The 25,039-nt window shown below is 30.4% G+C and overlaps 2 protein-coding genes across 2 annotated transcripts; both read right to left on the reverse strand.

Moving 5' to 3' along the window:
• Positions 1 to 8,341: 8,341 nt before the first annotated feature.
• Positions 8,342 to 9,490, reverse strand: LOC131613052 (uncharacterized). The gene has a single exon (XM_058884770.1). The coding sequence runs from the start codon at positions 9,320 to 9,322 to the stop codon at positions 8,438 to 8,440; it is 885 nt and encodes a 294-aa protein (XP_058740753.1). The 5' UTR covers positions 9,323 to 9,490; the 3' UTR covers positions 8,342 to 8,437.
• A 9,814-nt stretch (positions 9,491 to 19,304) lies between these two features.
• LOC131613053 (NDR1/HIN1-like protein 6) lies at positions 19,305 to 20,044 on the reverse strand. The gene has a single exon (XM_058884771.1). It carries the CDS (start codon positions 19,992 to 19,994, stop codon positions 19,389 to 19,391), a length of 606 nt encoding a protein of 201 aa, XP_058740754.1. The 5' UTR covers positions 19,995 to 20,044; the 3' UTR covers positions 19,305 to 19,388.
• Positions 20,045 to 25,039: the final 4,995 nt, after the last annotated feature.

Genomic DNA, 25,039 nt, shown 5'->3' on the forward strand with positions numbered 1-25,039 from the left:
ATATAAGGGTCAATTATAACACAAAATATAAAAAAAAACTGTCTAAACTCACCTCTCGAGCATTTTCGTGGGCTACCACTTTAGGACGGTGAAATCAGATGTGAAGGCTACAGAGTGATCTCTCAAAGAATCTATACTCCCATCTAGGAGGATCTTAAACCAATTCATCGCAGATCTAGTCAAAGTTAGTGCAAAAAACTTACTTTTTACTGCCCATTGGGCGTGGTAATAGTCTAACCGATTGTGCACGTGCTCGACGTATTTGTGTGGGTCCCTATTTCCATCATAGATTTGAAGCTTCAAAGGTTTCTCTAGTGACCTCAGAATCCATCTATTGAGTATGTGAGCGAATATAGGAATTCATTTTTGCTTTAGGACTAAACTATCTTCTTTGTAAATCTCCCTCATTCAAGGACTACAAACCTATGGGGGAGTATCACCATAGCCTCCTCTTTTAGGATCAAGGGGGGGGGGGGGTGATGAGTCATGTCTTCAGGTACGATTACGAGTTCTCCTCGACAAAACCCGCCGCCCACCAAAGCCCTCCCCGACAAAACTCGCCGCCCGTCCATGCTCGCCCCGCCAAAACCCGCCGCCTGCCACAGCTCGCATCTCCTATTCGTTCAGTCTATTCCGCCTTAAGTCCACATTTTTTTAGTTAATTATGATAATTCTAATTCCTGATGGTTTAATTTATACATTTATTTATAAATATATGCAACATTTTTTTAAGTAAAATTTGTTAAAGAGATGTTTTATAAAAAATTGTTTAAAAAAATATGTCTAAAATCTAATTAAAAGGTAAAAAGTCTATTAATCTATTAAAAGAATGTAAAAATAAATTAATAAAAAAATAGGCGGGCAAGCACGCCGCCCGCCAGCCCGCCACCTTGGCGGGGCGAACACGATTTTCTGGCCCATTTCGACTTGGCGGCCTTGCGCGCCTTACTCTTTTTTTGGCGGGCATAAGGCGAGACGAGACGGGCGGCCCGTTTTGCCCCCCCTAACAGTACTATCCTTTGGATTGATGTGTTATAAACTCTCTTCAATCCTGAACAACCTTTCTGCTATAAATTGTGAATTATGTTGTTGCACCAACGCTGTTCAACAAATCAGTAGCTCATTGTACCCCAAGGTTAGCCTAACAACTAAAGGATGAGGAATGTTTCCGTTCTAAGATGCTATTGTGACCGGATCATCCTCTATTTGAGGAATGAGAGAAATATCTTTAACAGTTATAGTAGCTACAGTGGCGACTTGTCGTTGAACGGCGGATCAAGTGACTTTGGATACCACCATGGTTAATAAATCTGAAGAAGGATCAGTTGGAAAAAGAAGTTTAGATTTCGAGGAAGAATATTGAGAAATGGATATACGGAATTTTAAGAGAGAATATCTATATCTCTAGATTAGAGGAGATCTGAATGTAGAAATATGCAGAAATCATATTTCGATTCTTATAGACGGTGCTAATGTTATGTGGTGGAACCAAAATTGTTCGGTGAATGATAAAGTAGTGCTTGCTACGATGGACTTGAGCTTTCGATGCGGTGTAGAGGAGACTGACTTGCAAGGTTAGTACTCCAATGCCCAAGCCAGTAGAAAAGAAAAGTGATGTGAGAATAAAAATGAATTTGAATACCTGAGAATAACGCGCTTTTCCTCTTAAATAATTGGAATAACTTGAAACAGTAAGCATGGAGTGAGGCGTGGGTCTTGAAGAAAAAATGACCTACTTCAGAAAGATTAGAGAACTACTTGTTATTCGCGCTTGCTACCTTAGCTTTATCATTGGACACTCGTCTTGAACCTTACGAGCGACCCATAACATATTCATTTGTTTGAGATTTTAAATATTTTTTATATTTAAAACTACTATCTCTTTTTTCAATTTTTTTGATATATATATATATATATATATATATATATATATATATATATATATATATATATATATATATATATATATATATATATATATATATATATATATATATATATATATATATATATATATATATATATAATATTTTTTATATTTTAAAACTACTATCTCTTTTTTCCAATTTAAATTTTATTTAAAGGAGTCTTTCGTAAACACCGCATGGTCTATAGAAAGAATATTTAAAGACTTATATGTTTGGAATAACTTTCTAAAATTTAGCTAATCAATTGGCTTCATTTCAGCTGGCTCTCAAACAATTTGTGTTTATTTTGAATAAACACAAACTCAATGAATGGATAATACATTACTACTATTTAAGGAAAAATAATTCTAAATAGAAACCTTGAATGACCTATCACATTAAACACAAATTATAAAGTCACCTATCTAACTACTCGTTTGTTTTTAGAACAACTTTTACAACAATGATAAGATATGTTAATATACAACTAACAAAGATGATTTCTAGAATATACAACTAACAAAAATAATTTACAACATAAACAACCAAATAATAGTTACAATTTTTTCCTCATTATGGAATTAACTTTAGTTGTAACATTGTCAACATTTGCAACTTAACTGATTACAAATTACCTGATTTACAAACATGGATATATTTAATAGCAACATCCTTAAATTTATCAAATACATCCAAATTCATCGAAAATTAATCAATTTCCCTAAATATTTCTAATCATGTCTTTTTCATCTCCTCAAGTTGAATCTACAATCGAATTTACACCTATTCCTCAACATGATCACGACCAAACATTGAATAACAACAATGATCGTAATCACATTCAGGTCAATAATATTCGGCCCGTAGTAATCGAGCCTATTGAGGAACCTTTTGATTGGGATTTCTTAGTTATAATGTTACGTTTGGCCTTGGTCGGAACATTACTCGTTGGGGTTTCCATACGAGAAACAGGAATACTCAAACCAAAAACAATTCTAAATCCACCAAGAATCTTCATCGACAAGCTTCACATTCCTGAAATCAAAATTATTGATGGTGAATTAACGGCTACATGGGAAATAACATTAACTATATCCAATGTTCTGAATGCGACAATAAACATAGGAAGAGTTGAGACTAAGATATATTACAAAGAAGATGAAACATTGGCATCGAAAATTCCAATAGAGCCTCAATATAACCCGGGTTTCTCCTTGATAGGGAAAGATTCAAAGAAGGTGCATTTTAAATTGAATACAACAGGTTGGGAAAAGGATCAACCAATTGTGGATGATAGTGCGATTCAATCTATTGCACAAGATATGCAAAAAGGTGATACTAGGTTTAGTTTGCGTATGTTGGTTGTGGGACTAGTTCAATCTAGTGATGGAATGGTAATACAATTTGATATGTATCCAATATGCAAAAATTTGGAAGTTAAATTTGAAAGGGATGATCTCAAAGGTGAGACAGGTACACTGATTGATTCCAAACCTATAGAATGTTTAGGTATTGTTGAATGGGAAGAAGAAAGACAAGGATGAGTGAAATTTAAATAGAGGATGCATGATTTGTAACAATAGGCACATATTGTTTTTTTGATTTTTGAACAAAATTTTATGTATTTGTTAGAAATGAATATTATAATTCCTTTTTTTTTCTTAATTTATTTTTCATTTATGATTTTTTTTATCCAGTATTGTGTGAGAATGCTTTTTTATAGGTCTGGCTAACATTTCTTGTGAGAAAAATATGGTAGATGCATGAATATGGAACCATAGCCCATGTGAAAAAGATAATTAGTTAAAGAAGCTTATCACGTGATTAGAGATTCTGTTTAACTTTAAAAACTTTCTAATTTGTGATGTTACTCGAAACAAATTGGTGCCTCAAAAGGCATTATATTCAATATAATAGTTATTAGTTTTTAACATTAGGATTGTGTTTTAATTTGAGTTCTAAAAAATGAAAATTTTACATACATTTAGGATGGAAATTGAGAATTGTGATAGTTGATACATAGTTATCTCCATCTACTTTGTGAAAATTGAATTGAACTAGAGACCAGTTTGATTAAACCAAACTATTTTGATACATCCCTGAGGCAAACTATTTTTGATGCACCCATGTTTTTGTTCATCTTGGTTTTCCAGCATCAAATTAATTCTTTTCATATTTGTTATCTTTCTAAGTACAAAGGTTGTGTACCCTCTTTCTTTCTACAACAATTTAATTCTCAAAATTATTTATGATATTATTTTTCTTAAATTTTTATTCTGTGATTAAAGCTCTTTTGCCTCCTAAATAATAGAATTTAATCAATTCACACTACTACAAAAAACACATAACAATAGTTGCGAAAGACCTATAATAACGGTTGAACAACCGTTAATAGGTAGAGTGTGACTGTAAATGAGTTATTTACTATCACGGTCTATTGTCTGTAGTAGTAAATTGAATTGTGCTCTACATACAACTATGGTTGTATTAAACAATAGTTGTTGAATAAATTTTTTTAGCAATAGAACAACAACAACCACAAGAACAATAACAAGAACAACAAGAAAAAAAAAAACAAAAACAACAACACAATAATAATAACAACAAGAAAAACAAGAACAACAATAACAAAAAAAAGAACAATAAGAACAACACCAATTAACATTGCTAACTTGAATCCATACTTTTTCCTTGTCTCATTCAAGTTGGAGAAGAGATGGAATTCTGAAATTTGTTAACGAAAGATATGATGTTTTTGAGTTTTGTTTATGGAAGAAATGATATTTTCGAGCTTGGTTTAGTGGAGAAATAAAGTGTCGTAAATGAAAGATGATGTGTGAAGGTAGAAGATGAAGTTCTTCTAAGTTGGAAGTTCGTCTAAGTTTTAGGTTTCACATGGATTATTAATGGTAGTGTCTTGAGCGTTGATACTCACTAAATGGACGACAAATATTTGTTTAAGGACGGTAAAAAAACTCAATAAATTACACGCTTATATTTCCCCATGACCCTTAATGATTTTTCACCATGGTTAGAACTTTCAACCGTAGTAGTAAAGTGGATAGCGTGCTACATATACAACAACGATTGTATTATACAACCGTTTTTGTATGTCTTTTAATAAAACTAGCAAAATACCCGTGCGTCTGCACAGGTAAATTTATTTAATACAATATAAATTTTATTTGGATACTTGTAAATTTAAAATAAGTTATTTTTTTATAAAATGAATAATGATAATATGAACTCAATTGTATTAAATAATCATACAAAATGAAAAAAAGTCTTTGAAATGGAGAAAGGAAAAAATTAAAAATTGACATTTAAAAATAAGAATTTTTGTGTTTCAAATAAAAGACAGTTGTTAGTTATTTTTTTATAGTGACCAGTGAGAAAAAGAGAAATTTTGACATTTAAAAATAAGAATTTCGTGTCTCAAATAAAGAAAATTGATAAATAAAATAAAATAGGTATTTTGCTAATAGTGGCTTGTGAGAAAGAGAGAAATTTTGACATTTGAAAATAAAAAAATTGTATCTCATATAAAGACAATTGTTAATTAAAATAAAATATGTATTTTGCAGATAGTGACCCGTGAAAAAAAGAAATTTTAACATTTGAAAATAAGAATTTTATAACAATTGTTAATTAAAAAATAGCTATTTTTATGATAGTGATCTATGAAAAGGAAAGTTAGTTGCGTGAGTAGCTATTGAGAATTATTCAATTTTATAAAATAAATTATTAATTTTATTAAAATTTAAAATTAGATTAATTAATATTTTTAATAATAATAAATAAATAGAATTGATTAAATTTATTGAAAAAATAAAACTAAATGCCAACATTGTATACATCTATACACCAATAAATATTTAATATAATAATCATATACTATAATTATGAAAAAATTAAAAAAATAAAAAGAAAAATGAAAATGAAAAATATAAATACTGTATTATTTTAAAAGTAAGAGCTAAAAATATAGTTTAACATAATTAATATTAATGTGAATAATAAAAAAAATATTTATCTAAAAATAAAAAATTTAACATATAATTTAATGATACAATTTTAATAAAAAAAACTTAAGACTTATTTGATACTTTGCATTGAGAATAAAATGATTGTTCAAAAAGGTGAAATAAAGATAAGTTAAAAATAAAAAAAATAAATAAAAGTGTAAAGAAAATAGGTGACATGGCATGTTAGTAAAGGAGGTCAAAGATGTATTCAATTTTGCATTGCCATGTGTCAATACATGATATCATTGTAGTGGTATTAATTTGGAAGATTATGTATTTACCTTTTTAACCTTTAGCTAGTGCAAATTATCAGTGTTTTAAAAACCGGACCGGACATCAAACCGGTGAGGGTACTGGGTCACTGGTTTATTGGTCGAACCACTGGGTCACTGGTCGAACCGCATGACTAAACCGGGTTAAACCGGATAACTCGGTTGAATAAATCGGTCGTTATAACAAAATTATATAGGTATAAAATCTGTCGAACCGGATGATTCATTCTCTACAAAATATAACTAGCAATTAAATTTTTTGAAAATATCATATTATAGAAAAATTCACAAGTTCATAATTTAAATTCAAATTTTACACATAGGTATCGCACACAATAAAATAGTACATAATTATAAAATATAATTGCAAACAAAAGTTTAATCACAACATAATTTAATTGAGTAATTTATAACAAAATAATTTCATATCTACTAAATTTAATTTCAATAAAAGAAAAATTGTTTATGTTGGGATCTCCTTCTTCAATATCAAAATCATCTGTAACAAAATCAACCGCATCTGTAACAATTTTTTATTATTTTATTTTATTTATTTTAATTTTTAATTGAATTTTTAATTAAAATAGTCAAAACGATGTTTTTTAAATTTTTTAAAATAAAAAAAAATTAAAAAAATTAAAAATGCATTTAAACCGCCGGTTCACAAAAACCACCGGTTTTCCCGGTTTTAGCGGTTTAAACCGGTTTTGACCGGTTCACACCGGTTCAATGACATTTCCGATCTACCTATTGAACCAGACCGGTTACCTGGCCGGTTCCCGGTTCGACCGGTCCGACCGGCCGGTTCGGTCCGGTTTTTAAAACACTGCAAATTATTTTTAACTGAAGGTTAAAAATGGTAGTATGCATCTTTTAATAATAGTTATATAGTTGATTGATAGTTGATGATATAAAAAAATACAAGAGTAAAATAACAATAAGATTCGATCTTATGACCATAAATCACCTTTTATCACGGTTGAAATTTCTAAATAGTGAAAAGTGTCTTAAAAATGAAAAAAAAAAACGCCTAATTGAATAGATTTTACAACACTGGCTAAGAACAAAGGCAGAATTATTGAATAGTGGGCACTATATCTATGTATTTATAGGAACAGAGCCAAAATTATTAAATAGTGGGCACTATATCAATGTATTTATAGTATTAAGATATATTAATTTATTTTTAAAAATATAAATATACATCACGATTATTCTATAAAAAATTTATATTTAAAAATAATTTATAATTTTTTTATTTTAATAAGAATAAAAATATTATTCTATATAAATAATTAAGCAATAATAAGAATGAAGAGATTTGTAATGATTTTATTTTTGAAAAATAGTCGTTTTAGTCCCTCACTTTAATCCTTAATTATATTTAAACTACTAAAACATCACTAATATTTCTTTATGAGTAATTTATAAATTCAATTAATAAGTCAAAAAAATATATTAGATGAACAAAATAATTCAAATTCAAATTCAAATGATAATTTATATTTTTAAAGTATGGGAAAATTTCTCAATTAATCCAATATTCAAAATATTTCTTTAATATTAAATTGCATTATGTTAATCCATTGTTTATTATTTTTATTTTGAAAAGGCTAAATGAAATTAATAAAAATAACACGTCAGTACATATTATTTAATAAGCATCCAGCAAACATATGCATGCTAGAACAAATTAATTCAATGTTAGTCGGGGCACTAGTCCACACAAAGAGCAGTGGATCCTTTGGCCGTGGCCGTGGTAACATGAGCGTAATTGTATATCCTTTTTATAGTAGTATCATCTACTTCATGATGATCTTAACACTGCATAAAAAATAGAGAATTTAATCCATTAACCTGCTTCATGATGGTGATCACTCTCGCCCTCATTTATTGATTATTATTAGCTTCGTCCGAAACAATGCTAAAAATAAAAAGAGACTAAAACGCAGCGTCGATCTGAATTCGACATTACATTATTAGCTTTGGCCTGAAACGATGATTAAAATGGAAGCAATTTACAATGTAGCTTCGGCCCAAATTAAACGTTTAATTCAAGTGTCTTCCTTAAAAGGTAGCTTTGATCTTTGAAAACAAGTTTAGTTCCAATTAATTACTCTAAAAACTCTAAGCAAAAAGAAAAAACAACTGTTTTCCACATTAAAACAGCAAAAAATAAAAGAAAAAATTATGAAATAATACAAACTCGTACATAGCATATAATTTTTTCTTTTCACGTGTAAATTTTGCACTCGACAGGAATACCCCCATTCTCTAACGTACCAGTGCCAGTATTGTTTTGAAACACAATCTTTAAACTGTCACAAATAAACATCATAATCATACTTCTCGTGGTCATTGAGGTTGACTTAAACTCAGTCATAGAAGACACCCTCAAACCAAACTTAATGGATCCACTTAGTTTTTCATTACTCATCTTATCCAAATCCCACTTTTGAAACGACACAACATTTCCTCCGTTGTTGGAAGAAGCTTTAACGTCCATTTGTTTTTGTTCATGTTTTTCCAATTGAAAATCGGGAACAAAACTCATGGCTATCTCGTTGGTTCCATGCACAACATCAACCTTAAAATCCGAAAACAAGCCGTTTAGTTTTGTGTTTGGATTCTGAACGGTCAGGCTGATGCTCCAATCGCCTGTTAAAACTGAACTCGTGTTGAAATTCTCCACCGACATGGCGCTAACTTTGTAAACAGGAAGTTGAGGATGTAACATGAATGCCATAATGATAGTTGAAACAAAGAACCCTGTGAATATGAAACATGAACACATTATGAAACCTCGAAGGAAGCTTCTACTTCCTACGTCAGAATGATAGTTTTGATGAGGAGGATAGTATGGTGCATGGCCAGGATAGTTATTATATCCTTGCGGTTGAGGAGGATATGGAGGGTATCCATGTGGTGGTGGGGGGTATGGATGAAAGGGTGGTGGTGGTGGGCCATGAGGATAACCACCAGGTCCTGGTTGGTAATACATCATGTGAGGTGCGGCCACCGGTGGTGGTGCCGGTGGCGACGATGTGTCCGTGTTTGATGAGGGTTGATGTTCGGAGGAAGATGATTGGTCTTTTCCATGGTTGGATGAATCAGCCATGATGATTTTTCTTGATTCTCTCTCCCAATGAAAATTTTGAGAGAGAGAATGAGAGAGGGGAGAGAACCAATAGGCTGTTCTCTATTTTGTTTGTAATTTGTTGTTTTTGTTTTTTTGATGAGATGAAAACAAGGAATGGAAGACACAAAAATAGATTGACAGGAATTTGGGGAAGGTTTTTGGTCTTTTGTTTCTGTTGGAATTGATGTAGTAAAACAATGAGTTAGATTTCTTCCAACTTTTTCAACGTCTCATTTTTTGTCTCTATCTGTCTCATTATTTAGCCAAATGTAGGGTAATGGACAATGATTAGCTACTCCTTATCCTCTAATTTGTGTATTAAGTTTGGTTTTTCCCTATTACATGACTATGTAAATTCCCATATTATTAAATTATTGGGGAGAAGCTAAATGAATTATGATTCTCTATTTTATTTATTTTTTATAAAAGTAAAAGTTTTATTATTAAATTTTTATTGTAGAAATATTAATATTTTTAGAAATGACAATGATATACACTTGTTTTCTCCTTCAAAATTGGATTAAAGAGGTTGATTATAAACAACAAACCTCATTTTTATTTTCATTGCGGAACCTTGGATGTGTGTTAATATGTTTCCTCAAGCTAATAACCTACTTACTATGCTAGGAGGAAATTTATAATGCCACCTTCATTTTGAGGAAAGATAGTGCCGCTGGTTCATATGGGTTTGGTCTTCTCTTTTATCAAACCTATTGGAAGGTGATTAAGTATTATGTCATAAAATCCACAATGTAATTCTTCATTGATAGCTAGATTTTTCCTAACTATAATTCCAATAATGTGGTCCTAATTTCAAAATCTCAAGAGGCAGAGATTATTGAGAAATACAGGCCTATTGCTTTGGCAAATGTCAAGCATAAAATTATTAATAAACTATTGGCAGACATGTTAGCTCAAGTGTTTATGCATATTATATCAAAATAACAAAAAGGTTTTATCCATGGTAGGAGCATCAAGAAATGTATTTGTCTTACTTTTTAGGTAAGTAATATTAATTATTCACTAGTAGAAATATCTTGGTGGAAACATTTCTATGAATCATATCTAATTTATATTGAATTCATAATTTAAATTCAATATAAATCAAATAAAAACTAATTTACAACCACGCATCGTACGAGTCTTAATCTAGTTGAAAATTGTTTTGAGAATTGTTAAGGTAGAATTATTTACTTTATTTCATATCTTCTTGTTGCCCTTATACTTTCATATTATGGGTCTTTTGGAGTTTAGAAATTATATTTGCATGTTGTGCCCTAGTATATTTCTTTGTTTGACAAATTGAAGTTATAAAAAATAATTGTTAAATAACTTTTGTAACATCTAATAAAAGTATTGCAAATTCTCATTCGTACCAATATATTTATCATACCATACATGTGATATGACCTTATAAAAGGTGATTTACTGCAAGATTTATATTGCAAGTCCTTAGTATGTCTGAGTATCATTGGGGATCATACTTCTCTTTAAATTTTCTTATTCTTTATTTCTGATATGTTCCTAAAACGCAAAATGAGTGCCATAAATATTTAAAAGAATCAAGTTTAATATAGCATAACCAAACACATTGACATTCGTCATCATTTTATTAGGGAGCTTGTTGAAGATAAAGTTGCAACTCTTGAGCATGTGGCAAATGACCAACAATTAGCTTTCATTTTCCCTAAAACTTTGGATGCAAATAAATTTGAAAAACTGAGGGATGCCCTTGGTATTTGCATCTGTAAGTGTCTATAGAAGTCAAAGCTATGGGGGTGTGCATGGGAGTTTTTCTCCTTTTTGGTCTATGCTGAACATGAAATGAAGAAGACTTTACTTGCTTCAAAACCTCTTTTTATTTGGACCTTCATTACAAGTAAGAATATTTTTCTCCTTCCTCCATCTTGCTCTGTAAAATCTCTTCCATCCCTTTTCCATCAAGTACCAATTGTTGTCAAGATGAGCCAAAAGTCTAAATATTAAAGGAAGAGTTCCTATAAACAAGGAATATCAATCATGAAAACTATTGAAATATTTCATGAGGCTGAGAAAAAAAAGAACAAGGGAGTTGGATCTACCTCTTCTCCAAATGGCGGGGTCACACATGCTGGATCATTAAGTGGAGCATCCTTGATTGGAAAGAAATTCGTGACCAAGATGAAGTCCTTGAAGAAGAGACCTGTTCAAACTCATGAATTTGACTCAGAGGCTGATGAAGACTGGGTTACCTTCATGAATTCAGAAGATAGACTCTAGATCAATATTGAAGGGTGTTGATTCCAGGTGTTTCTTTTTCTTAGCCCCTGCATTTGGGCCCATTTTTATTTTATGAATGGATATGTATTGGCCTTGTTGTAAATAATTATGACTAATTCTCTTGAATCTTGAACAACTGTACTTTTGGATAATATTTGTCTACTCATGATCTGATGTGTGTATGTGCTAACATACTAACCTCTGTGCTGAATGTATGACATATTTTAGGAACACAGTTGCCAAATTATGGTAATAAGGGGGAGTATTGGTGTGTGTAGTGGAGTGGTGTAACTACTGACTTGAATACTGAGTGGTTGGAACTATCTTCACTACTGCCTTTATGGTATATTAGATTCTACTGATATATCCTGGCGTGCTTAGTACTATCTACTAAGTGGTTGGAATTATCTATTCTAATTCTGATTTGATTATGTGTACTCACATGATAAAGCATCTGGCCCTTGTGTGAACTAATATGTGCGTTATTAGTAGCTTCTGATCTTTGACTACTGACAACTAACTGTATTTTCATGCATGACTAACTCATCATGAATGTTTGCATGGATGACTATTTTGGAGCATTCTAATTTTTGATAGTGTAGCATTCTCATGTGTGTGTAACTACCTCATGACCTCTGACATGCAAACTCATGTGTGTGTAGCTACCTCATGATTTATGTCTTTGCTAAGAATATGTTGTTGTTGCTCTGACTTCTGCAGGAGCTGATATATGCTCTAATAATTTTACTTATGATGCCGCTGATGTTTGTTCTGAGTATGGGATCTCTGATACTCAGTGGGTTTTCTGCTTGAAGAGTTGTTTTACCAAAATTTTCCAAAGGGGAGATTTATGTTCCTTTTGGGTTTGCTGCATTATGCAAAACAACATGGAGTTTGTTTAAACTTCTAGTGTAAATGGGACACATGTGGAACCCGATGTTTTAGCATGTGTGCTGCAACGTCTGGTCTCTTACAACAGATATATGTTATTGCAAATTTGGTTCAAAATTATTCTATCCAAGTTTCAATCTACAAAGAGATCTATAGATTCATAATGAAGAGTTAATTTAGATGTTCAGGTGCAACATGTGGAACTCGATGTTCCGGCATGTGCAGTGCAACATCTGACCTTAACAGTAGGCCATATAGATGTTATTTAGTGCGCTAGTTTTGATTGGGATTTAATCAGATTTGGTGCAGTTAATTTAGCAATGTTTGTTTGATTTGTTTGACAGTTGGAATATAACAAATAAGATTTTATTATTGGAGACATTTATGGAGAAGATCATATCCAACAGAATCAAATATTTTCTAAACTTAACCAAATCAAATATCTAAATGAGAAAAGCTCAGAAGACATTGCTATATAAGGAGGCTCAAGTATCATGCTTGAGACATGAATTTTGTACGCAAGGTTTACCATCTTTGTGCTAGGGTTTGAGTCTTTATAACTTGTATTTCACGCTAATGCCTTCATAAGGATTAATGTTGAATCTTTGTGTACACCACTCTATGTTTCAGTAACTTGGCATAATTGTTGGTTTGTCTTAGTTGAGTTATAAATTTAACATTCAATAGGGTTGTTATTGAAGTTGATCACTTGGAATTAATGATAGAGAGAAAGTGAAAGGGATTCTCATATTTAGGGGGAGAACTAAATAGAAAGTCACTAGGATTAGGAAGAGACATTGAACATCATGGAGTTGGTGTTCATAGAAGACTAAGTATACTAATTTGAAGTAGTGAATTTCCTTTCTTGGGTAGAGTGCCCTCCAGACGTAGGTGTTATTTTCACCAAACTGAGTTACCAATATCTGGTGTTATTTATTGCTTTTACATTGACTCTGTGTTGTTGTCCATCTTGTTGGGGGAAGTTTTTCACTAGGGAGCATTGATACATTGTGTAGGACTAGGCACCTTTGTGAGAGACACACCACTTATTCACCTAAAACCTTAAGGTGATAGGTGAGTGGATTCTCCCACTTATAAATGCTCAACTCACCACATTCCTATCCAATGTGAGACTATTTTCCCACTTTACTCACACTTGCATTATTATTCTAACACATCTGTGTTAAATATAATTTATCTTGTTGTCTGTGTGTTAAATATAATTTATCTTATTGGACTAATTATTCTAACATTCGTCCCTTCAAAAACAAAACTCCGAGTTGAAAAAACACGAAAGTTACTTAGCAATGTTTGCTATTACGTTGTTGTTGTTGTTAGAAAAATTATAACTCAACAACAACTACTACTACATTCATACTTTGCTAACAACATTAAATCTTTTTTCCAAACATGTATTGAAGAAAATAATTTTAGTAATTATTATTACAAGAGAATATTAACCACTTTGATCAAAATGTTTATCTACTCTTAGCAATTCTTGAGAAATATTTTGTTATGCTGATTTCACTTTGGTGTAAAACTAACTAACAAAAAAGAGGTTTGCTCTTCTTACACCAAAAATCATACACTATATATTTACACCGTAGAAAATACAACATAGATATATGTTTGTCTATGTCAAAACATTGAAAAATAATTATTATACATTCTAAATACACAAAACAGTATAATATTAAGGTGTAGGTGTCACATTTAGTGTAAGAATATCATTTCTTAACAAAAAAATTATTTATTTCAACTCAATAAAAATGAAAAGAGTAAATAATTGTGAATTTTCTATTACACCATTCATTACATTGCACTCACCAACCGAATAACATCCTTGTTTCAACCAAGATAAAAAATCTTATTTAGTAATAGTGATATTAAAACGTGTTGAATAATAGTGATATTATACCTTTAAAAGCCTTTCAAATATGCGTAATAATACTCAAAGAGAATAATACATCATACATAATTGTTTCCCTCGCTAGTTAGACTTGAAATTATTTAAAATTATACTTAAATATTGGACTTCTTATGAGTTATTGATAAATTCGAAGGATTTTTTTTTGAAAAAGGGGTTGTTTGCATATTGTAGAGAATTATTATTAGTGTTGCTCAATGTTTTTTTTAGTAAGAAAGATTATATAAACGGGAGAACTAAGGGTTCTCCAACCTGATTAAACGATAAATCGGGAAAAAACTCGACAAAATAAAAGAGAAGAAATTACTAACCAATTGGAGTTACGAAAAGAAATACAATGGATCCTTGATAAACTCGTAAAAGCTATAATTGGAATTAGTAATTTCTCCCAAAAAGACCACTTCAAAAACTAAAATCTTTATATTCCACACTGTATTATCAACATTCCAACCGTTGTTCCGAAAGCAAATCAGTTCCGTGATAACCATATAGACCACAAAGTTGCTAACCAAACACTCCCCATTTTCCTTCCCTAACCTTCTTTCCCTTACAAAACAAATACCAATAAAAAAAATTTGCTAAGCAATCCTCCTCAAAACCTACCGGTTTACCAATCCAAAGAGCGATATCATTCCAAATTATCTTCACCACTTTATAATTATAAAAGGAATGATTCATACTTTCAAAATCAATGTCACAAAAAGCACACTCTAAAGAGTTTAAAGGAAAGGTAATATCTCTAATTTTCAAAACATCTTTTGTTGGAAGTCTATTCACAAAAAGTCTCCAACCAAAGACCTTAATTTTATAAGAAACATCCATCTTCCATATCTTGTCCAACACCGCATCATTCCTATTTCGGGGACCGAAAGGAATACGGAAACTAGCGTAAAAAAGATAACAAGAAGCTACCGAAATATCACCACCCGGTTCCACGTGCCAACTCACTTTGTCATAGTCGGCCTACCCAAAAACGACATTCGCTAATTTCAAACGAAGAGAAGAAATAGAAGTACAAATATCGGAAGTCAAAAGAGTATCTTTAATACCAAAATCTCCCCAACACCACACACCATTACTCCAACCTCCCATACTGCCAACCGACACTTTTTTAAAACAAGATAAAAATAAAGATCCTGAAATTCCTCCTTTAATATAGTTTCCTCCAACCACTTAGCTCCCTAAAATGGAGTATAAAAACCTTTACCAATATCAAATTTACAATAATGCACCATAGGATCTTTAGTAGGAAAAGAACCTATTTTGATAATATCCTTCCACCAAAAAGATTTAGATAAGGAAACTTTATCCTTAGAATCTCCACAAAACACCTTCATGGAAATATCACCATACCGGGCTCTCAACACATCATACCAAAGATTATCATTGCCTTTTAAAATTCTCCATCTCCATTTGTTAAGGAGGGCTAAATTAAAATCCAACAAATTTTTAATGCCTAAACCCCACAAATCATTAGAAAGACAAACCTTCCTCCAACTCACACAATGAATCTTTTTCTTTTCCTCAACACTACCCCACAAAAAATTACCTTGGATACTCGTAAACTCTTTGATCACCTTCTTCGGCCTTTTTTTAAAAAGACATAGCAAAGATAGTAATAGAGCAAAGAATAGACTTCGAGAGAGTAATCCTACCTCCAATATTAAGTAATCAATTTTTCCACCCAGACAAGCGTTTCTTCATCTTGTTCAAAATAGGGACCCAAGATGATTAATTCCTCAGGTTGACACCAATTGGGATTCCAAGAAAATTAAAAGTACTAGCTTCCACCCTAAAAGAAAGAACATACGACGCGACTTCCAAAAATAGCAATTAGTATTAATACCAATCAATTTGCTCTTGTGATAGTTAATACCAAGTCCCGACACAAGTTCAAAAGCTTTCAAAACTGATTTAATCGCCAACACATGCTTCCAAGAACTTTCCCCTATCAACAACGTATCATCCGCAAATTAAAGAATATCAACTAAACATCTCCCCTTTACGGCAAAACCACAGAATTCCCCAATCTCCAAATACTTCCTAACTAACCCCGTTAAACCCTCCGCTACCAACACAAAGAGGAGCGGTGAAAGAGGATCACCTTGCCTCAAGCCTTTATCCACCACAAACTCTTTAGTAGGGCTACCATTCACCAACACAGACATTTTGCTTTGAAAAATCAAAAGATCCATCCATCTTCTCCAAACCGAACCAAATCCCATTTTCGCTAACATTATTCTTAGAAAATTCAAATTAACTTTATCATACGCCTTTTCAAAGTCCACTTTAAAAAGAAGACAGTTCCTCCCCTTCTTTTTGGCATAATCAACCACTTCATTTGCCACCAACACTCTATCAAGTAATTGACGACCCAACACAAAAGCACTTTGACACGACGATATAATAGAATTCAACACCCTTTTTAATATACCCGCCAAAAGCTTCACAATCACGTTGTACATACAACCTACTAAACAAATAGATCTATAATCATCAAACGATACCGAATTAGGGAATTTCGAAATCAAAGTCAAAAAAGAAGAAGTCACCGCAACAATTAAAGAAACGAACAAAATCCTCTTTAAGGAAAGCCCAACAATTTTTTATTAACAAAAAAGAGTATCCGTCCGAACCCGGACTCTTAGAATTACCACAACTCCAAGTAGCATCTTTAATCTCCTCCTCAAGAAAAGGATTCTCAAGCCCGAACTCTCCTCCCTATGAATCTTATTGAAAGAAATCCCTTCCAACAACATCCTAACGTGATCCAGTTCCAAAAATTTATTCGAAAAATGGTGTCAGACCTCGTCCTTCACCTCCTCCACCGACTCTAATAAAGTTCCCGAAGACATGATATGACCAATATGACTATGTCTTCTCCTCTCCTTCATAACCTTGTGAAAAAATACTATTTCAATCACCATCTCTCAACCATTTGACTTTTGATTTTTGGGTAAGCATATTTTCTTTTATCCTCAAGTTCAACCAAAATCTACTAGTCGCCTCCTTCCTATTCAACAAGATATCGGAATGATTATCGTCTAAATCAACTTCCAAGCACTCATCCCCATAATTATTAGCCCTCACATTCTCCTCCACTTCCAAATCTATCTTACCGAACACGTTCTTATTCCACCACTTTAATCTATCTTTTAAGAGACGAAGCTTTTCTTTCAAAATAAAATCACCTCTACCTTCCACTTTAATCTCTTTCCACTCCTTCTCCACAAAAGGAATAAAAGAATTGAGAGAGAACCATTCGTTATTGAACTTAAAAGGTTTAGGATCCCAATTGTTATTATCCAAAACAAGCCAAACAGGACAATGATCCGAAATGTCTCTAGCTCCTATCTTTTGACCAATCACACTCCATCTATTGACAATCGCATCCGATAAGAGAAATCGGTGGATACGGCTCATAGACCTCTCATCCCCGCTATACCAAGAAAAATTCTTTCCTTTGCAAAAAATATCCACCAACTCACTTTTCTCAACAAACTCCGCAAAAAGATTCATACCAATGTTATTATCATTCAACGTTCTCTCTTTCTTGTAACTATGATGCTTAATGGCGTTAAAATCCCCTCAAATAATCCAGTCACCATCCGTAAGAACCTCCTTCACCTCCAACAACTTACCCGACAACTACTTCTTCTTCGATAAAATACAAGACGAGTGTTGCTCAATGTGAAAGATAATAATTTTTTTATAATTGCTAATTTTTTAAAATAGTATTTTTAATTATCATATTTCTAATTAATAGTTTTTAAGTATAATAATTGATTGCAATTTATATTATTGAATTTGTGTGTTTTTTAATTTGAGCAATTTATATTATTGAATTTGTGTGTTTTTGAATTTGGGCATTTTTGAAGAAGATAATTGTGTGTGACTGTGTTTTTTTTGAAAAAACAATAATTAATTACTAACATTGATATTAAATGGTTAAATGTTTAAAATAGTGAAGATAATTTTGGTCCTAACAAAAATTAATGAATCCAAATTAATTATCTAAAAAAAATTCAATTTAATCTCTTATAAAATTTAACCGGACCATGTATCTTAAACCCACATCCTATCCTATGCATTTACCAAGACCAATGTACAATGAGGATAAAAATTCTCATAATAATAATATTAATTAATTCTGAATTAAAAAAAAAAAAAACCAATGTAGTGATAGAGAACTCTCAAGATTTGTACTAATATTAAACCGTTTAGAATTTAAAATAAAAAATACAAAATTTATAACCAATGTAAAAATGAATTAATGTTAATTCAATTAAATATGAATTAATTTATTTTTTTATTAATAATATTTATAATTTACATTTTATTAATTTTATTTTTAAATTTGTGCAATATTTGAAATAAGTAAATAAGTATCTAAATAAATGTTTCTTCTAAATTATTAAATTAAGTATTTATCATTATTAACTTAACGAGGTTTAAGTTTGTATTTTTTTTTTTAAAGTTTAAAATTATTTAATATTGCTATAAATTTTGAGAATCACCTATCAATAACTTACATTGATCTAATTGTAAAGACATAGAACCCAACAAAAAAAAGTCTTTGGTTAGTTATTTTTGGGAACAAATTTTAGCTTCTTTTTTTTAATTTTTAAATCAAAATTGTTTAAAAATAAATTTAAAATTAAAAAATAAAATTAATTTAGTATTTTAGAAATGAAAATAAAAAACAAAAAATATAATATTTAAAAATAAAAAGTAATTAACTATAAATTTAAAAAAAAAAAAGTGAACTTTACATAAAACTTAAGGATAGTTTTTTTTTGACCAAAACTTAAGGATAGTTTTTAAAAATATAATAAAAGGATGTATTTAGTTTAATCCATAGATTGAATAAACATTTGTGTTCATAATGCATTACTCTTTTCTTCATATTATTAACTTTTCTTATCTTGAAATACAAAAAAACTTGTACATTGCCACTCTTCCTTCACATCATATGTTACATTTTACAGGATGCTCTAAATCCCAAATAGTAGCCCTGGAACCAATTACAAAGTTCATAGGGGCGCATGTAACCTTCAACCAACTATTCTTTGGGTGAAACAAACCTTTACGAATTACATAAGCCCTAAACTCTATCCCAAATTGCAACGAATGCTGAAACTGTCCGTTTACAATACCGCTAGCAATGCCATTACCGACAAATAAATTGGTAACCTGAGTTTCGAACCGGACAAGAGCTTTACTCTTTTTGGGTTGGTAGAAAGGTTTAAGAGGAATGTTTGATATAGGCCCGAATTGGTTAATATTTTTGCTGTAAAACACGGTGGCGGAAACTGGGTTATATGAGATGTCGAGTTTTTTGTTAGGGTTGGAAATGATGATGTCGAAGTTCCATTTGGCGGTGAGGTAGTATCCGGAGAGAGTGAGGGAGGTGAGTTGGGCTGAGTATACTTGGAACTCTGGGTTGCGTGGCTTGAAAACTAAATAAATGATCAACATAATGACGCCGAGGGAAACTACGATGGCGGACATTACGGAGATGAAGATGCAGAGGAGGGATTTTGTGGCGGAGAGCTGCTGTTGTGGTTGATACATGTTGTCGGAGGAAGGAGGTGTAAGGTAATGCAATGGATGGTAGGAGAAGTGGAGGAGAAGATATAAATAGTAGAAATTTAGGAGAGAGAATGTTTAAAGCTGTTACACCTTCAAGAAGAAAAGAAGAAAAATAGGGGAAAAAAAAGAGAAAACAAGTTAAAGAAAAATATTTGAATTAATTTGTATAGTTGAATAAATTATAATTTAATATATAATTTATTGCCTCTTAACCTATTTATATGAAAAAGTTTGTTTTTTAGATTTATTGAATAATCAATGTATCTGATTTATATAATGACCAGATACATTGATTATTCAATAAATTTAAAAACATTTTTTAATAAGACATAAGGTAGTATTATTTAGTTATAAAGAAAATGGCACAGCAAAAGTATAAATTAATTTTACATTGTTAATTAGTATTAATATGTATTCTGTCAAATTAAACTGAAAATTTTAAATTATTCGTATGATATGTTAGAATAGTATATTTTTATATGATGACAGTGCAAAATTTTTTATTTACATTTTATTAAATTTTTAGTTAAATTAAATATATATATTTTTATATGATGAACCATATATCTATCTTGTACATATCAATCACCACTCAAACTTATAATATGCTTCAAGTTTTTCTTGAAAGAGGTGATTTATTTGGTTTTATTAGAATTTTTTATTTTAAAAAGTAAGAAATGACTTTTAGGTCTTGTGAAAAAAGCTACTTTAATTATACTTTTAATAATTGCTTGTAAGTATGATAATTTTATTCAAAATAATTATTTTTTGAAAGAAAGCTATCCATCAACATAATTAAAATGGGTCAATCGCAAAAAATTTGTCTAAACTTTATCATTTATAATTCAATATATATTTAAAAGTAAAAATTATCTAGAATAATTAAATTTATATTTAAACTAGGTTCAAATTAAACTTCACCAACTAAAATTTTAAAAAAAAATAACTTTTAAAAATGTTGAAACAAACACATATAAATAATACTTTATGAAATTGAGGTTAGTACGGACTTTTAAAAGTAAAAGTAATATACTTTTACCATTTATAATAATAGGAATAGAATAAAATGATATTAAGGTGTCAAAGTTTAATTTGACATAAAATCTCAACCGTTAATATTATTCGATCAAACTATTATGTAAATAGTTTATTTTATGGGGAAGAAATTGGCTATATATATTTTTTTATTTATTTTATTTCATTTAATAGGATCGTTTGATTAATTATTTTAACGGTTGAGATTTAGTGTCAAATTAAACTTTGATATTTTGGAGTCATTTGATCCTATCATAATAATAAAATGACTTAATCATAATGTTTATCATCCTATTTTACCTCATTCACTAAATTGATTTTTTTATTTTAAATTTAAAGAGTTTCGGTTCATTTATTTTAAAATTAAATAATTTTGGTCTCCCTGTCATATTTTTGCACTTATACGTAACATCTTTTTATTTTTTTTAAATGAAAATTTACTTCTAAAATATGAAAAATAATTGTATACAAACATATTAATAAAAATAATTATTTATGAATTTTATAGATAAAAATATAAATTAAAAAAATATCTCATCAATTTAAAAAAAAAAACGTAAAAAAGACTAAATCGGTTTGAATTCTAAATAAAGAGATCAAAATTATTTAAATTTAAAATAGAGTGTCTAATTTCGTGAATCAAGTAAAATTAATGGACAAATATTATAATTTAATCTAACAAAAAGAATTTAATATAAAAAATAGAAATAAAAATAATATTTACAAAAATTTACTTAAGGTAGAAAAAATTAGATTTGAATATGGTTCATATTAGACAGCTTATGAAGTTGTACTAATAATATAATTTTAAAATTATTCTTGAAACTGTTGGCCATAGTTATTAATTTTGGTTGCTTATGAACTAAGATGCGAACTCTCATTTTACCAAGTATGGATAGGAATTTCAATTCCTGCTATATTATTTAATTTTATATACACAATATATTATATAATATATAATTATATAATTATATATAATTTTTTTAAGTAATATTTTCATTTATTTACATTAACTTTGTCCAAAATAATTTTATTTGTTTATTTTTTTTAACAATTATTTTGATATTTTGGATTATCATCTAACTCTTATGCATTGTGACATGTTTATCAATAGATTTGTTTTTTTGAATATTTGATAATTTTAGTTTGCGATTTTTTCTTTATGTATTGTGAGATATTTTGATTATGAGTTTTTATATGATTATGTTGGATATTTATTTTTTTTGACATGAAAAGAAATATTAGCAACTACAAGTATTTTTTTTTATCAATTATACAAATTGTGTTTTTATTATTCGAAAAAGAAATAGCAATATAATATATATATATATATATATATATATATATATATATATATATATATATATATATATATATATATATATATATATATATATATATATATAAAAGAAAAAATTTATTAGTTTCATAGTTTTGATAAAAAATTTAAAAAAAATAAAATTCAATGTTCATGATTTTTCATGAGTACCATGAGGATCTGTAGAAATGGAGATGAGAAAAAAATATTCCTTCATAACGAGAATCAGAGACGGAAAGAATTGGGGTGAAACAAGAGCAAGAAGTATTATCCGTACATCAAGAGCAAGAAATATTATCCTCACATTTCCTTTGTGAATATATATATATATATATATATATATATATATATATATATATATATATATATATATATATATATATATATATATATATATATATATATATATATATATATATATATTTATATATTTCTTGATGATAATTGGAGTATAAACTTGAAATCATGTAATTTAACGGTAGTTTTACTTTATTTTTTTTGATGATTAATTTAATGTGATTTTTTAATAAAAATAATCAGGTATTAAAAAAAATTATGCAAATAATCACGTTTCGGAGAAAATTACGCAAATAATCATGTTTTAGAAATGACTAAAAAGGTTTAGCCAAGTGAGATGGCGCCTCCATTGAACTTTTTAGAGGAGGAGCCATATGAGATGGCGCCTATGTGCATCTGTTTTGCACTAAGCCATCTCAGATGACGCCTAGGTGCATTCCATAGTTTCTTTTTTTATAAAAAGAAAGGACAATTTTGTGGAGAAATGAGACTTCGATTTTCATTGATACAAAACGATTACATCATAGGAGAAAAAGTTACATCAAATATATTGGTCGCCTGAATTTTGATAACGACTAGAGTGTCCTTGCCTACGTCGTTGATGCACTGTAGGATCTTCTTGTTGTGGTTGGGTCGAGGGCCCTGCGAAGTCAATGCGTTCAGCGTCCATGTAATATGTCAGATCAAAAACTGCCGAAGTCCCGCTTTCAAACAACCGTTGACTCATGTTGTCAAAGTTAGGTCTCATCGATGGGGGGTGGGGTCCATGCAAACTCGATAGCATTGCTCATCCGAAAAAAGTGGGGTAAGCAGGAATTGGATTTTGGGGAGTTTAGTACACATATCTCTGTTGGGTGCTACAGTGTGATGGCTGACTATATGTTGGGTCGGTTGGGGAATATGCTTTAGGTATGCCCATGTGTAGGCTATGGTGAAATGATGAAGGGCCCGTATCGAGATGTCGGAAGTATTGTCTTTGTTCTTGGTACTGTAATTGTGTGTGGGGCATGTGCGTGTATTGGTATTGATCTTGGCATTGGGGTTGGGTGCTCGTGGATCTCCTTCGCCGTTGTGTTTAATGGGAGGTTGTTACGTGTTGGGTTTGATGTTGGTATTGTTTTTGGGTGGTAAACGATTGTTGGTAATCTTGTTGGTATTCTTGTTGGGCGGTGTATGGTGGTTGATAACTTGATATTGTTGTTGTTGATTTGACGTCGATGCCCAACGTATGCATGGGTCGATCAAATACCTCGGTTCAGCCATAAACATTTCAGGGTTAGTAACTGATTTGTACCAGCTGATATATTGACGTGTGTGTTGCATACGATGGTTGTTGCACCCTGATTTTTACCCTACGATTCTCGTTCATTTGCATCATTATGTTATCATATGTTTACTAACCATTAAATCAAAATTGCAAAAAAAAAATGTTTTGTTTCTCTTTTGTTGTGTAAGACAGTGACCGAATCAAAAGACGAGATTTGCGAGATGATGCGAAGTAGTCGATATAAAAGTCGATATTTCAATTTCATTCAAATTTGATGTTTAAAGTCCCCTTATCTTCTTTTTAATTTTATAGTGTTATTTCTCATTCAAAAATATAATCATTTTCATCACTTTTAGTTCTTTTCTTAATTTTGATTTTTGAATTTTAATTCTTAATTCAATTTGAATTTTATTTAAGTTGAATTTTTAATTAAAATTAAAATCAATTTTAATCTTTTTCCATTTAATTCTCTAGGCTACTTTTATTAGTTTTTTCTACTAACCATTTCATTTTTCTTTTTATTATTATTTGTTCTTTTATCTCTATGTCAATAGGAAAAATGCAAGTGGACCCACTCAAAAAGTTCACACAGTTCACACTTGAATTCAAAGCAAAGCCAATGCTTCTCAGTAGGGGTGATCAAAACCAAACCAACCCAACAGAAAACCGCAAATCAAATCAAACCAAACCGAAACTGCAAAAAACCGCATTTGGTTCGGATTAGTTTGGGTCAGTTTTTACAAAACTGCACGGTTCGGTTCGATTTGCGGTTTGTATTTTGTAAACCGAATCACACCGAATCAAACCGCACTATGTTACAACCTAAATTTTACTAAGTCACATCCAACCCAAACTTAAAATTATTATACATTAGCATTATGATTACGAACAATTTTCTCATTCTTACACTTATAATTTCAGTCCCGATCTTCTAAAATCTCTAATAACATTATCGCACCTTCTTTGCCACATAATCTTCCCTCTTCTTCTATTATCTCTACTCTCATATTCTTTCTTTTTCACCTTCTCCTTTTTATGTAAATGTTCCGTATTTCTGTTTCGTTTTTATCGCATATCTTCTTCTCTAATCTCTCAACACTTTTTTTCTTT

This window comes from Vicia villosa, linkage group LG6, assembly GCF_029867415.1.
Source record: "Vicia villosa cultivar HV-30 ecotype Madison, WI linkage group LG6, Vvil1.0, whole genome shotgun sequence".
NCBI classification, from domain to species: domain Eukaryota; kingdom Viridiplantae; phylum Streptophyta; class Magnoliopsida; order Fabales; family Fabaceae; genus Vicia; species Vicia villosa.

Coding starts and splice junctions, on each gene's coding strand:
- LOC131613052 (XM_058884770.1), bottom strand. CDS start 9,322: ATGGCTGATTCATCCAACCATGGAAAAGACCAATCATCTTCCTCCGAA.
- LOC131613053 (XM_058884771.1), bottom strand. CDS start 19,994: ATGTATCAACCACAACAGCAGCTCTCCGCCACAAAATCCCTCCTCTGC.